Source organism: Myodes glareolus, chromosome 17 (genome assembly GCF_982192425.1).
Source record: "Myodes glareolus chromosome 17, mMyoGla1.1, whole genome shotgun sequence".
NCBI classification, from domain to species: Eukaryota; Metazoa; Chordata; class Mammalia; order Rodentia; family Cricetidae; genus Myodes; species Myodes glareolus.
This window is the reverse complement of record NC_142042.1, coordinates 25,488,348-25,505,208: the sequence shown is the minus strand read 5'-3', so window position 1 is coordinate 25,505,208 and position 16,861 is coordinate 25,488,348. Positions and strand designations below refer to the sequence as shown.

Sequence of the window (16,861 nt, the reverse complement as noted above, 5' to 3'; positions counted from 1 at the left end):
ATACCACATTTGAAAAACTGAAACTACAAGATTTCTTAATAAAACATAGGAAGTTTATATGTGGTTTTATGGTATAGTTTAGAAACTACCCTTGAGATTTTATGGATGATTGTATAAATATCTTCATTTTAAAAACTGAGTAATACTCATCTTTAGAAAATACTACCTTTGAGACTGTTTTAAGAATCATGATTAATATTTTTATCATTTTTGCAACTCATAATTATAGCATTTTATCATTTTAATATTCCTTTAAAATGGTTAGTCAGGGCTGAGAGATGGCTCAATAGTTAAGAGCACTGTTCTTCCAGAAGACCTGGGTTCAACTCCCAGCACCCACATGACAGTTCACGTGTCTAACTCCAGTTCCAGAGGAACCAGTGCCCTCTTCTTGCCTTCTTGGACACAAGGCGTGAGCGTATTATACAGACATGCATATAGACAAAATACCCATACACATTAAAATATATATATATATATATTTAAAATGTATCAGTAGTGTTAAATGTGTAGAATCTTCTGTTTTAATCTAACCACTGTTATATTTTATTGTGACTACCTTTAGTTTCCTTCTTAAATCAAATCTAAGGATATGTATAATTGGGCTTTTTGTTACTTTATGGAACTTTAAATTCTATTACGGGAGAACATGTAATATGGGTTTACATATATTTTTATACATAATAATATATAATATACTTGTATGTATATTCTCCCAAAAATAAAGAGCTCACACTGAGCTTCATTTGAAAGCTTGTTCTTCACAGCCCAAACTTTGCCAGCTTTATAGATTATATTTATCAATGTGAAGTTATATTCAATACAATAAGACATAAATGATGTTCTTGTATATATGTGTATTTGAGTGTGTGCATGCTAGTATAAATCCAGTCATTGGTGTTTGGCAGAACACAAGGAAAATATGGGTGAGGTTTCTTCAGTAAATCCTTAATTAACTGTATAAATCCCATAGTAATTAAGTTTATCAGACTTAAGTAGGAATGGTGTTTAATAAACCCAAGCATAGCTGTGGAGAATTGCCTGAGGCATGAATTTCTGCTTTAAATTGGAACATGCTTTTTGGAAGTTGAAAGTTAATAACTATAGCTTATCGATATACAGTTGAGTACTTATGGTGGCTGATGTTGCCTACATTTGGTTTCTGTGTAGATTGAAATTATAAATCTATTATAAGGTAGGATGGGAAAGCAGTTATAAAAAACTTAAATGTCATTGTTTCCTAGGGCACTCAAATATGTCCTAGATCTCAATTTGATTTGTTTCTCTCAAAGCTAATTGAAATTATACCATATTGTTCTGAGATGGGAAAAAGTGGGGTAGTGGATAAATTGAAATCTGTTGTATACGAATGAAGAGTAATTCAAGAAATGTGTTAATTGAGCATCCATTTTTTATCTATAATGAATAGACAACGTTTACATTAAGTCAGTGATGGGATTTAGTTTTATCATTGAAGAGAGCACAGCATTGACATTCCCTGTACGTGACTTGACACCTACTAAAAGCATGCACAGCATTCACAAGCAAGAATTAGGAACAGTTTTAATTGAGAAAAAAAATGTTACTTTTACTTATTACTGTTTCTTGAAATGACACAAGTGCTTGTAAACACCGATAAAGCAGGGTAACATTATTTTAGAGATTATTTCATCAAAGAATTCAGTTTTAAAAATCAATTATTTTATTGAAGAAAATTGAGATTTTTTTCATTATTAAGTTATTTTGATTTCAATTTCAAAAGTAAAATTGATCTCATTTGTCTTGCTGTGTTTTCTTTCTTTACCTTGCAGTCCAGGATGTCTTAGATTTCACAGTCTTCTTCCCTCTACTCCCAAGGTTTTGCGATTACAGGCTTTAATTTTTCTTAATAAGCAAAAGGAAGTTACTGATTTGGAGCACATGGTGCCACAATCTTATTTAGGTCCATCAGTATGTCTTTAATAAATTGGTAAAATTAGTAACCTGTTAAATCAATGCATAAAGTATGAATATATTCTTATATGTATGAACCAGATAACTTGTAATAAGATTAAAATAAGTAAAATGTGTGTGTCTGTATGTGTGTGTGCCCATGTGTGTGTGCATGTGCACATGTGTGTGTGTGTTTTGGGCGGTCCTTGCAAATTCAACAGCAGGCAGTGAAGTGATCCACAGGAACAAGAATGAAACTCATTTTAGCTCAACTTAACCAACCATTACCGATTCAAACTTAAAAAGTCTGACTCCGGGTCACTTATTTTAGCCATGTTTAAACACAGCACAATTTTGGCCAAAAAGTTTTATGATGATAGCTAAGTCAGTCCCATGTGTACAAAAAGGTTAAGACATGTTTACACTGGAACTCATTTCAAAGTACATATGGCTTCTTTCATAAATTGGTTTCTATTGACTCAGAAACAGTGTTCGAGACAGGGTCTGGGGAGAATGAGTGAGGTAAACAGAATGCCTGTTGGGGTCAGAATTGGCCTGGTCTGTGATAACATGGAAGTCACTTAGGCTGTTGTAAAGTACATGTGACATCTCTCATAAGGATGGTTTTATAGATGGAGAAGAATGCTCAGGATTTAGAGTGCAAAGTCTGGGATAAACAAACATAATATTCTGGGGGATTTAGTTGAAGCCTGACCTACCGTACCGATAGCAAAGGGTCACCAGGTTGTAAACTACCTTTCCCAGTGTTCAAAGAAGACAGATAAATATCTCCTTCCTTTCAAGAGATAAGCCAGCATTTTAACTTTTTTTGACTTCTCCAGTACTTGTCTGTATGCACAAAGACATTTTACCATCTACAGTGTATGTGTACGTGCATATGTGTGTGTGGTGTGGTGTGGTGTGTGTACATGTACATGCATACATGTCTATGCATGTGGATACTGAAAGGTGAAGTTGAATGTCTTTCTAAATCACTCTCCAATTATCTTTTGAGACAAGATATCTCACTGAACCTCCTTTTTTTCCCCCACCAAGCCTCTCCCTGGCACAACAAAAAATATTTTCAATTGCCTACTGTTTACCTACTTTCTATTAATTATAGTTAATGAAGTTGATATTTCTACATATGCTAAACATAGAATTATAGGTAGGAAAAACTTTACAAGTACAAAAGATGCTGAAATTTGTATATAAAAATCAATTTGGGGGCACAGTCACTGTCCTGTGCCTGCTTGTCTTTCATTGTTCCTTAGCTGTGGGTCTTTCCCAACTTTAGGACTTTCAGTCAAAGAGAAACAGATTTACTGTTGCCAGAGAAAATGTATTTGTGCTGTTTGATTGGAAAGCGTCAATCATCCTGTGTTTAATTTGTGACTCGAGAAATAACAGATAGCTCTGAAAGTAAACTATGGCTTAGTTTATTTGTGTTTGTTTGATATTTAGCATTGCAATTGAAGCAGTAACAGAATGGAAAATATTTGTTAAAGTACCCTTGCTTTGTGGAGCAGTTAGATTCTCAGTCAGCATAAGCTATGCTTCACTTACTTAAGTTTTTGAGATAGTTGGTGAAGACAACGAAGGTCTTCAGCGTTGTTGTCCTTTCAGAGTACCTGACTGTGTTCTCTCAGATGATTGCGTTCCATGATCCAGAGCTGAGTAATCATCTCAACGAGATTGGCTTCATTCCTGATGTAAGTACACCTGGTGCGTTAGGAAAGCAGGGGGTGAAAAGTTATAAAGTCCAACAGAAAAGAGGAAATACAAGACGGCATTCTTAAATGGTTGGTGATCGTAATTTGTTGTAATTGTTGTCTGCACAAATTACTGAAGCTAACTACAGCTTTGTGTTTGTGCGGTTACTTTCCATGTACTCATGTAAAAGAAGATAGAGTTTCACTTTCCTTGGCATACTACTATTAACAATTTGTTGTTTAAAACCCATTGAAGGGGCTGGAGAGATGGCTCAGTGCTGAAGAGTACTGCTTGCTCTTCTAAAGGTCCTGAGTTCAATTCCTGGCCACCACATGATGGCTCATAAGCATCTGTAATGAGATCTGCTACCCTCTTCTGGCCTGCAGGCAGAATGCTGTACACAGAATAAATAAAAATCTAAAAAAATTTTTGAAGAGTGGATTAAAAATAGTATTTTTATGAATTTATCACAAATTTCATGCAATGTATTTTGATCATATTAAACCCCCTCTCCCATCTCCTATGAAATGCATCTCTCTCCCTCCCTCTCTCTCTCTCTCTCTCTCTCTCTCTCTCTCTCTGACTGTCTGTCTCTATTTCTCACTCTCCTTTCTTCCATCTCCACCTATCCAACTTTGTGTGTGCACTGCTGGTCACTTCCTCTCCCTCTTCCTCCTCTCTAAATTCATCAAGTCTAGTTTGTGATGTCCAAATAACTTCAGTGTGGGCCATGGTCAACTTACTAGAGGAAAGTGTTTAAGTAAATTGTGTCATGAAGGGATTTCACCTTGACTCATGGCACAGAAAATTGAGAATCCTTAATGTGCATGTGTATCTGTATGTGCACGTGTGTGTATGTGTGTCTGTGTGTGTGTAGCTGAAACAAATTTACCAAGCAGTATTTCATACTTCTTGCACATTTCCTTCTATTTTTAAATGTTTATAAATAACCAGCTGATTTTTAAACTTCAACCTCAAAATGCTTGTATGAAGAATTTATAAAAAATAAACTGATTATAATCCACAGATAAACTTTGGGATAGAGATTTCTTTGTATATCTTAACTCCTGCTCAGTCTTTTCTCTGAAAAGCTTCTACCCTGAAACTGACTGTTGAAAGGTGTGGGTGAAAATATTTGTCTTAATACTCCACACATTTCAAAGTGCTAACAATAGCAGTGATTAAGTAAATGTGTGGAGAGTGTTTGAAAGTTTAAAAATAACTAATTAGTCCTTAAACTTAAACTCTGACTCTTTTTCTTGGTCCTACCCCTTGGCATACAGTCCGGTACCTCTTCCATAGGGAAAGTAGAAACAATCTCCACTAGATTTGGAGAGAAACAGTTTTTCATGTGGATCTTTATTTTGGTGGGGTGGGGTTTGTTTTTTTTTTTTTTTTTCAAGACATGGATTCTCTGTAGCTTTCGGCCTGTCCTGAAGCTATCTCTTGTAGACCAGACTGGCCTTGAACTCACAGAGATCCACCTGCTGGGATTAAAGATATGCACTTACTGAATCTTAGTAAGGGCTAAAAAGAATATACTGGATTCAAACAGTACAAAGCTATAATCACTGAGCTAAAAAACAAAACCACAACAACAACAACAAAAAACTCTGTGAAGCAAACTAGTATCCATTTTATTAAATTTCACTTATATAAAGTTTAAATGATGTCTTACCTTACAGTATAAATTTGAGAGATGATACTAGATTGAGTCTTATTGTTGGAAATATAGCATTATAAAGGAAATGACTGCTACATTAAGTGGTGGTCTTCTGCTTCACAGAGGACAGAGGCTAATGACTAAAAAATCAGACTGAAACAAGGATTAATTATTTTCAAAATAATTCACTTAAATTAGCTGAAATATACTCACAACTCAAAGTAAAATTACATTATTTCAAAGTCATAGACTTATATAAAATATGTAGACTAATATGAATGAAACTATTCATGTAGTTTGATCAAAATCCTTAAGCATATTCATGAATATAGGTGTTACTAGGAAAACATCAAAGGAAAAATATTTGGCTTTGTTTTAGTAAAATAAAATATTGAATTCTAAATGACTTAAAAAGTGGAAAGCAAAACTAATAAACAAACAAAACACTGTTAAAGTGTGAGTAGAGTACACATTTTCTGTGAACTAGTACTGTTCTCCCCTCTTTAAATATAATGACTTATCAAATACTCCAAGTTTATAAGCAATAGCTGTTAAGTATTTATTCATTATACCAATTTGGGAAAGATTAGAAACATGGAAATAAAACTTTAGGTAATAACTGTAAGATTATTTTATGAAAAATTAAGTGGAAAATCCACTTTTAAAGCATTTTAGTGGTGTTTTATATAATTTTAAGGGGAAACTAAAATATGAATTGATTTTGACATTGAGTCAGGAATCCTTTCATATTTGAAACTTGATTTGATCCTAGTTCAAGTTTATAAATTAGCCTATTACTGTTTCCTGGACACTACCAGAAAACTCAGGACTCAGATAAGGGGTTTTCCCACTCCTAGCAGCTTGGACCTCAAACTGTGTGTTCATTTTCCCTTGCTGACAAAGCAGGTCCTAAAGGGAACTCCACTGACGGTCCTGTGGACACTACATGAAAAATGGACCATAGTACAAGACAGGCACCATGGTTTTAGTGAGCTAAGGATGTTTCCTAGGCAGTGGGCCTGTCTTCCTGTAGTTTCTGGAGGGGGTTTCTGCTTGGAGTCTTTGGGAAAGCAGATTTTATTTGTTTTGTAAGACTGGTTTGTTTTTTTTTAAATGCAAAAGTAAAGTTTATTATCATGCACAAGTACAAACTGCTAAGGACTTTGTCAGCTCAGGGGCCAGAGGAGGTACCTACCCTTCTAGAGAGCATTATTTAAAGGCAAAAAACCCAGGAAAGTTCCATTAGCAGGGTTTTGGGTGATGGGTTGAATCCTGATTGCCTTGTGCCTAGGGACTTTTCACAATTTTTTTTTTTAAATCTCACCTCTACCTGTTGCTTGTCAAGTTTTTTTATCAGCTGACCTTTGAGTGGGGACATTCTATAATTATCTGTACTTTCCAGATGGGTACCCTGTTGCTATTGTTCCTAGCCATTTCTGAGGACTGCAATGTTTTACAGAAAATAGCTTACACAAGACACAAGATGGAGGCGGAGGACAAAATGGAGGAAGTTTCGTTCTTCATTCCTCCTTGTTCTAGTAACTATAGTGAACCCAATCATGAGTTCCTAACAGTTAACTCATAAGTATCTTCAGTCCTGAGGGGACTATAGATTTGTGATTTCTGGACCATGAGTTGTATTGTACCCAACCTGTCTTTCATGAATTTCACTATCCCATTAAGAATACAAGGCCCAAAAGACAGTAACAAAAGCAGAATTAACAGGGGTCCCAAGAAAATAGAGATGAGAGTGGACAACCAAGGGGAGCTGCTAAACCAGGTTTCAAACCAACCCTGGCAGGCCTCGCCTTCTCTTTTCAGATCTAAAAACAACCTACTCAGTTCGTTTTGTGTTTGCAACCCACTGCTGGACATGAAGCCTGCCCTTTAGTGTTGTCTGTATACCCAACTTCATTGGAGAAAACTAATTCTACGTTTGCAAGTGGTTGACAGTTAGAAATAGTGTTTTATTATGGATGCATCTCCCTCTCAGTGCTAGGACCCCATGTGGCTTGGGCCTGTGCTGGCCCTCACGTGCCACGTTCTTTGTGAGTTCATATGTGCCTCGGTCCTATTGTGTCTGGACTACATTGTTTCCATGGTGTCTTCCGTCTCCACCTATAGTCTTCCTGCTTCCTACATCTTTTTCCAGAAGTTTCCAACTTGAGGGGAGAGGTTTTATGGACACATCCCAGTTAGTGATTCCCAGGTCAGCCTAGGACTACATAATAAGACCCCATCTCAAAAAAATGTATAATTTCTAAACCAATAAGAAAGATGAAACAAAAATGCCAATCCTGATTCTTTCAAAACAAGAGGATATTGAGTGTACATGAATTAAATTGTCTTTTGGGAGAAGTTTATATTTTTAAAAATCCCTTGATGTGATATTTTTTAAATAAACCTAAAAATGTTTTAAAAAAAAGTACTCAAAACAGATTTTTTAAAAAGTAAAACAAATGTTTTAGTGATGTAAATGTAGATGCTAAAAGGGAAGAACACAAACTCAAATGTGGGATTCGGCATGTGACAGAGATAACTCCACAAATGCTTCTGGAAAGAAGCAGTGAGTGAGTGATCCTGGGGTAACAATTAGCTCTGAGGGGAGTGAATCCAGTCATAACCTCCCAATCCACAGTAGTTTCTGATCTACTAGACGGCCTAAATGTAACATTTAGAATATGTTTATGAAAAAATGATTACAGAACTCTTGAGGGAAGAACTAGAATTGAGGAGTTATTATTGTGATTTAAAAGGATTTTTTTTTGAAGAAAATGTGGCAAAGCATTAAATCTTATTAAATCTGATAGTCCTTTGATAGTCTTTTTCTGTTTGGCTTTACACAATGAGTATCTATTCAGTAACTTAGTAACTGTGATATAATGCATTTTTATGTTCTCCTTTCCATTGATGACCTACTCCTTAAATTAGTAAGATTTCTACATAATTTTTTGAGCTTATAATAGTGGGGGTATAAGTGAAGTAACATTAACAAATTGATCTTTCTTGAATCCTTTAGATGGATATGGCACTCTATGAATAGTTTACAGTATATGGGGCAAATTCTGGACATCTCTAATACCCCACCCTCTAATCATGCTTTTGCATGTGTTTCTGGGAAGTTATTCTACATCTACTTCCAAGGGCCCTTTAGCTGGTGGTTTCTCACTATTTTGAATCTGACAGCCAAAAGAAAACTGAGGGGGAAGTGACTATATCTTAACCCGTAGAGAAGTCCCATCCATGGCTGCTCCTGACACAGAAAGTTGGCAAATGAAACTTTTTCCAAAATAAAATGAATGATTTTGAAAATGACAGCAACTCTTGTCTTTTAATTTGAAGAATGATAGGGCAAATTAGTGACTGCTGAGGAGAAAAAAATGAGTCTTCCTCGTGGATGAGCCCCTGATTGCTTATCCAATATGTTGGTCAGCTCTAAAGCATAGCAAACAACAGAGAATGAATTCAGCAGGTTGTGTGTATTAATTCATATGTGTGTATTTAACAATATTAATTGAAAAAAGTCATGAATTTGAGACAGGGTGGGTAAAAGTAAGAGAAGGGACAGGGAAAATACTGTAAATAGACTATATATGAAAGTTAAGTTTTTAAAAATAAGTTAGTTTTTTAAGGAACAAAATTTAACCTTGTAACCATATTTGAAATTTTAAATGTAGGGCTCTTTGACACTGAGTAGTTGTGGGTGGTGTGTGATGAGATGGGGAAATTTTCTGACATTTCTAATCATATCTTACTTGCATTTCAGGATCATATATATGCAGTATTCTTTTTTCTCTTCAGTTATTCTACTCAGTATTTTTCCTTTAAAATTACTTTTGAGAAAATTGGGACTATGCCTCTAAGAATATCGTGAGCTAGGATTCATCTAAATGAAGAGTGGGTTCAGTCATAATGAGATCCAAAACTGAGTTCCCACTCAAGAACTAATCCTATCAAAGCAAGCCCTCATTAATCCCCCACCGCTGAAATGCCTCCTCTTGCAGGAGAGATTGTGATTTCTGGCTCCCTTCCATTTGCTGTGGGTCACAGAACTGTAAGCACAGAGCAGTGCTGAAGCTTAAGTAGCTTGGGATATTGTGCTCCGATGTGATGCTTAGATTATCTATGTCACGGCAGTTATGTGATTTACATATAAATAGAGTAGATAATATGTAGTTTGAGAAGTTGGGGCCAGAGTGATTTTTATCATTCTTTCTTGATGCATTTCTGCTTCTATAAATATACTGGGTCCTTAAAAATGAAAATAGGAAAGTGTGCTTCCTCATTCTTAAGGGAACAGGTTTTTTTTTTTTGTCTACAATGTTCAGAATAGCATTCAGCTTACTGCTTATGAACAGTTGTAAGGTGGCCATTGAGAGAAATGACACTGGCTGTCTCAGTAGCGTGTGTCCTTTGATCGTACTGTCTCGGTTGAAGACAACACTAACAAATTCATTGATACAGTGGTTAAGCATCTTCACTTAACTGCAGGTAATAGAAAGATGCTCACACTATTACTAATTTTCTCCCCCTTTAAAAGCTGTCATCGTCAACTGAGTTTATATATGTCAACAGAAAGCACATATGGTTTTAGTTTCTTCATTTCTTTTTCCTGGCCTTTAAGAAGTTTTAGCTTTTAGTCCAAAGAGACTACTGACAGTGAGCTTTTTTTTTTTTATCAAAACACATGACAGGAAATATAATACTTTGTTTATAATTATATATTTTATTATATATTATATAAATGATGTATTAAATTATAATATGTTTTATTATAGTTAAATAATTATAACTAATAGGAAAATAATACTTTGTTTGGAATATTCCAAGGGAAGATTTCCATTGTAGAATATCTGCAGCCCTAAAGGGTGTTTTTTTGTCTAACTGCTGCAATGAGCCTGCTTATGGCATTTTAATGCAAATAACTTACTAGGCTATATTTCATAGTAAAGCTTGATTGCTACCTTGTAGAAAGGGCCCAAACCTTAGACACCAAAGGCTTATATTCCTACCAAGGAAGACAAAATAATAGTTTAGTAACTTTTTGTTTAAAAGAATTACGTGTACTTTAAATATCTAACAAGTGCTGTTCAGTTAATCCTCAGTTGAATACCAGATCTGCAGTGTTTCTAATCCAATGTGTGCTCATACTGTTGAAGGACAGGTAAAGGAAAACAGAAAACGATTTTTCACTATTCACAACTCAGGGTCACTGTGTGTTCTTAAACTTCATGCTAAGTCCCAGGAGTTTAGTGTATGTATTTCACTGATCAGATACTTTTGAGCCACATAGACTGATAACATCTAGCTAGGCATCGTGATAAAAGCTCCTGGGGTCTCAGGAGCTCAGGACAAGATCTGGGCTCTATCAAGACAATGTCACAAAAAGCATTAATAATAATAACTTGTTAACTAAAGTTGTATATTTAAAAAATTGTTTCCCACGAAATAGAAAAGTGCTATTGTTTTATTTTTCTAAGTCTCTAAATTAAATTCTCATATCTACTGCTCTCAGATTGTTGCTGGTTACAAGCGTGTGAGAGCCTGCCTTAAGCTGACTTGACATATACTATCTAAAACTATCAGTCAATTTTTCATTCCATGTTCCATTACAGTCCATTGGTTTGTCTTGGATTTTCAATGCCTTTCTCACCCATGCATGATGTTGTAATGTTGTGTGTCTGCAATTTGGAAAATACTGGTTCACTGAGTTTTCATATCTACCAACTATGAAACATTTCATTATTTAAAATCCAAAATAATCATTATTTGTAAATGGCATCACTGATCATATAACAAGTCATTAATTGGTTAGGGAGGTAGTTCAGAGGGCACAGTGTTTGGTGTGCAACCAAGAAGTTCAGAATTTGGATGTCAAACACTTACTTAACTGACAGTTGGGCATGGCAACCCATCTGTAATTTCAGTGTATAGAAAGCAGAGACAAGTCATTCTACACTCACCAAACCAGCAAGCTCTGGATTCAAGTGGGAAAGCCTGCATCACGATACTAGTGTCAGCCAGGCAGTGTTGGATTTTTGCCTTTAATCCTAGAACTTGGGAGGCAGAGGCAGGTGGAGCTCTCTGAGTTTAGGGCAGCTTGGTCTACAGAGTGAGTTCCAGGACAGCCAGGGCTACTTGGAGAAATGCTGCCACAAAAACAAACAAATAAACAAACAAAAAAGTACCAGTATCAGCTTCTATCTAACTTCCACTTGCATATGTATCGCAAATATAAACACACACACACACACGCACACACACACGCACACACACACACATACACACACGGTCATATAAGTACTAGAAAGCAGTCTTGCAATATTCCTTTAAATTTATTTTATTTTTGAGTATGTTTCTCTGTGGAGGGATATGTGTACATGTGTATGGGGGGTTATTTTTGGTTTCTTGAGATAGAGTTTCATTGTGTATCCTTGACTATTCTGAAATTAGCTCAGTAAACCAGGCTGGCTTCAGACTCATAGGGATCCACCCATCTCTGCCTCCTCGGGGCTGGGATTTTAATCTGTAGACTGGATCCACCACCAACTGGTATGTGCGAGTTCTTATGGAGGACCGAGGTGCTGGTTCCTCTGGAACTTCAGTTACAGGTGGTTTTGAGCTGCCTGACACGGTGCTGGAAACCAAATTCACGTGCCCCCTAAAGGCCAACATACTCTTGTTAACCCATCTTTCCAGCCCCTTTTGTAGTATTATAATCCTCATCTCAGCTCAAAGTTTCTTGAGGTCACAGCCTTACTTTACTCATTCTTTGAGAAATATTGACCAAATAGCCAAGCTTTTAAGCATTATTTCTCTGTCATTCTTTCAAGTATAAACAGTATCTCTTAAATAAAACACCTTATGGTCCTTTATGTCAGGTGATCGCCCAGCTCCTCCTCAAACTTTAGTGCAGAGCCCAGTTGCCTCCCAAGTCATCTCACCAGAGATTAGTGAAGAACTTTAAAGAGTCATAACTTTACAAACATAACTATCACACTTTGGAGCCATTGTCTTGATTTCTGCTGTTTTATCCACTTGAACCCTTGCACTGTTAGCATAAATGTCAACCCAGTAAAAACAGTGACTAGAACACCAGACTTCGCTACCCTCATTTTTTGAGAATTATATATCACACAGGTGAGGCAGACCTCACAGACTATTTTATTGTTACAAATCAATCCTGACACTCTTTTCTTTCTCTCCCACACTTACTGCTCACCACTCTCACCAGTGTTTCTACCAGGTGTCCTGGCACAAGAAAAGTTCCTAGCCAGATGCACCTGATTCTCAACCTTGTTGGTCCTAAGACTGTGAGTCAGACAAAACTTTCACCATTTACCTAGTCTGGGGAATTATATCATGGGAATACAAAATGGACCAAGGCAATTTTAGAGTAACAAAGACATTCCATTGTTTTACTGTTTTCTTGCTAGTCTTGTGTTTTTAAACACAATTACACATAACTTATTGGTGATAATAAAATAATTCCTATGTGACTAAAATAAAATATTTCACAACATAGTTTTAATGGGATAATGAATATTTTAAGAAAATACTTACAGATTTATACGTGACATATCTATAATTGCAAAGTAGAAAGAACTATTTTTCAAATAATAGATAACACATAAAAGTATTTATGAGCTCACTGACTTCTGGTTTTGCCAAGTGTTACCCAGTACAGAGAACACTGGCTAAATGTCAGTTCTTGCTGGTTGTGGCTAGGGGGCAGCATTTACTTAGCTACAGACAAGTCCATTGCCATGTCAGGCTCGCATCTGTGATCCTGGAGAATACTCGGAACATTGACAATACTGATTTTTTTTTTTTTTTTTTTAGCTTCTTAACATGAAACTGGGAAATATCTGCGGTTCCATGTATTTTTGTATTTATAATGAAGTATTTCAATACTTAGAGCCATTAAAAAGAAAATCTGTTATTCAAAAGTATCTTATTCCAGTATCTTTATGTATATCAGATTCCATTTTAAACTATAGTAATAGTTTGAGAAATTGTTTAAGACAAAGGATATGAATTAAGCTGGGCCTCATGGAACAAGTCTGTCATCCCAGCTACTTGGGAGGTTGAGGGAAAAGATTCAAAAGGTAAAGACTTACCTTTGTTCCAGAGGGTCTTGGGTTTGGAAGCAGCCTGGACAACTTAGTAAGATAAGTATGAAAATAAAATGTTAAAAGAAGGCTAAGGACATATTTATGTCACAATGCTTTAATGACCTTGAACTCAATATCCAAGTCCAAAACACCCCCTCAAAATAAAAATATTAAAAATAAATATTTTAAAATGAAAAAAATGGAGAAACAATAGGGGAATTACATTTCACATAGTATCATTATATTTCCCTGGTCTTAATATTATTGGTAAGAAGAATCTGGTGCTAGTAACCTTACCTTAGGGTCACTGAGTTATCTTAAATATGTTAATTGAATCTGGATTGTTACTTTTCTAATAACATTGGAGTAAGTTTCACTCTCCTAATTGTAAACACTTTAAAAATAACTGTTATTGAAGTATGTGTCTAATGAAGTAGATTTGATGATGTGTCCAGTACTCCTATTTAATATCAAAATGTTCTTCCCCATAGAGGAGTTAGAGATTGGGTCCTTTCCTCATCCTTGAATGCTTTTTTGAACGCTTCTCAGGAAAGTAGAATCTTAGGAGTATTTAGTTTTATATTCTGGATGTCTCCATTTTGTATTTCCTTCATTGCTGAAACTAATAGTTCAGTGCCTATTATTTACTATGTATTATTCTATTCTCTGAATACATTAAAAGGGTAAAGAGAAAAATCTGTGCCGTCATATTTTTGTGGAACTATATAATAAAAGAAAAATAGTGGGTCTGGAGAGGTGGTTTGGCAGTTAAGTGCTCTTGCAGAGGGCTCAAGTTCTTTTTTCAGCGCCATATGGTGGCTCACAATCCTGTGTAATCCCAGTTTTAGGGGATCTGACTCTCTCCTGTGGCCTCCAGGCACTTGGATGGTATACATACTAAGAAAATTCTTAAACATAAAAAATTTTGATATATACCAGAGATGTTGAAGGAATATCCACTGTAAATGGAGCCCAATGAGCAAACATGAAGTCACATGGCAGGATATGGAGGGGAAAGGACTTCTAGTGTTACGGATACATCATCACCACTGGCTTTATTTCAGCAAAAAAAAAAAAAAAGGAAGAGGATTTTCAATAGAATAGTGATTGCCATTGTAACATTGCAACAAGATCATTCTGACATCTTACTGGATGAAATCCAAGAACAAGGAAGGACAGAATGTTGTAGGTTTGTTATAGCTATGGAACAAGAAGGGCATGAGATATGGCGGCTTTAATCTGGATATTAGCAATAGAGGTAATGAGGAATTTTCACTAGTCACAGATCAGTATTTTGAAGGTAGGACAACAAGACTGCTGGTGGCAAATACACAGTGTTTACAAGAGGAGTTACGAACAATTGCAAAATTGTTTTTATCTTAGCAAGCAGAAGGAAAAGGTGATCTTAACTGGATGTAGAAATGTATGTTTGGAGTACAGAGTTTGGAGGAAGTCTCAAGAGTTCAAGTGAAGATAGATAGATAGATAGATAGATAGATAGATAGATAGATAGATAGATAGATAGATAGACAGACAGACAGACAGATAGATGTTTGACATATACACTGAGATATAAATAGGCATTTTGAAATGTATGTTTAGAATTTATGGGAGTGGGCTTGGAGTAGAGTTAGAAATATGCCAGTCTTCATACTGCAATTAGTATTGGAAGAAAAACAGAAAAAATAAAGTTTCTAGGAACCAAACTATAACAGTCCTGCATTTCAAAACGAGAAGGATGAAAAAAAATAAGTGGGGAGAAGCAAGCATACAAACTAACAAAAAATGGATAAGCAGCAGTAAAAAAAAAATGTTAGAAGAAAGAAAAGTAGATGCATATGTTGTCTCGAAGCCAAATAAAGAGAAAATGTGTTCTCATAAAGTGAGAGGGGTCAACAATGTCTGACCTTACTGAATGGTTTAAAAAATTTAACAGAAAGATTTAATAGCATGAAAGCCATCACTGTCCAGGACACAGTTTCTTTGGTGGGTACCGTCAAAAGCCCAATTGGAATGAAATGAGAAACTACGAAATGAGTAAATGTTGCTCTTTACTCGCAGCTCCTTAGAATTATGACTAACCTCGTCCCTGCCCTATCCTGTGTGTCTGCCAACAGTCTTGGCATGTATTAAGTGTTCAGTCCATGTTTGCTGAATGAGTGAAGAGTGAAGTAACCTTTACCCACAAGGTACCATCTTGGTAAAAGAGGTCATCAGCTTTTGCGACCTTGCCATTGATGCCCCAGCCACTACCTCTGCTGTTGTACCACATAACTACAGAGTATTTCAGTCTCTTTAACACATCTGCTTCCTCTGCACGCAGTACAAACATTTTATGTTGGATGATGAACAGAAGTGCGCAGAATGAATTGTGCAAAGTGTAGTAGCACTAATAAAATTTATCGAGTGATTCTTAGTGACAAACAATTGACTCTCATCAGAATGGTCAGTGTTAATATAATTGATGCTATGTCCTTAAAATAAAGGTCAAATAATGTGATTAAATCACCATTATGTCTTTCAATTTAAATTAAGATACAGAATTTATACTTTGCTAGATTTTATTATTTTGTATAGTGCACACTATTTGCTTTGAAGCCACATATCATTCTGAACTCCCTTTGTTACATTGGCAACATCCTGGAAAAAGTTCTCAGCCTGTCATCTCAAGCCAGTGATGATGTGGAAATCAGTGTTTATTGTTTTGTTATAGTATAGTTTATATTATAATGAACTATATATTTTTACGTTTAGTTCTTGACGGGCCTTTTGCTAGCATACATACTCTTGTGTATACAATGCCAAGACGGCAGGCTACTCCCTCATAAATGTATATTGATAGGTGTGGGTAGGGCGTTGACCTAAGTAGGTAGTCTAAGCCTTTGTTTAATTGTAGCCTGCATTCACTCACAAATTATCTTTACTTTTAAGACTTGCTATCTATCAAAAATCCAATCCAAGAACAGGAATAGATGAAATGCAATGTCCAACTCAAGCAGAGAGGCAGAACAAAGAGGGCGGGTTTATTCTTCCCCCACTCCTGCTCTACAGGCTCCTCAGTGGCCTGGGTGATGCCGACTCATACTGGGAGAACAGTCCACTTAGCACTTTCTCAAAAGTTAGTTCCGCCTGAAAAGATACTGAGAGAGGCATCCCAAAATAGTGTGTATTCACTTATCTGAGTATCCTAATACTCTGTCAACTTCACACCAAAGATTAACTATCGTAAGGAACTTTAAAATCTGAGAAATAATTTTTCCATAGCACTTGAAATTTATGTACTATTATTGCATTTGATTTGGCCATGGTCATAGGCATACTCATTGAAAAATATAATAAAGTATTTGTGATAATAACTTTAGTTACCTGCATTCTTTCATAGTTTTTTAGTGGAATATAACAAAACTTTTAAACCATTAAGTTTGGTGATGATCATTCT

The 16,861-nt window shown here is 35.8% G+C and overlaps 1 protein-coding gene across 3 annotated transcripts in view; it reads left to right on the top strand.

Annotated features, from left to right (window-relative positions):
* The window catches only part of Tbck (TBC1 domain containing kinase), a 144,477-nt gene that overhangs the window by 57,954 nt on the left and 69,662 nt on the right, over positions 1-16,861 (top strand). For all 3 annotated transcript variants that reach the window (XM_048456743.3, XM_048456744.3, XM_048456745.3), the window contains exon 20: positions 3,559-3,644. In XM_048456743.3, coding sequence (XP_048312700.3) covers positions 3,559-3,644 — 86 coding nt within the window. The remainder of the gene's footprint in view (positions 1-3,558; positions 3,645-16,861) is intronic.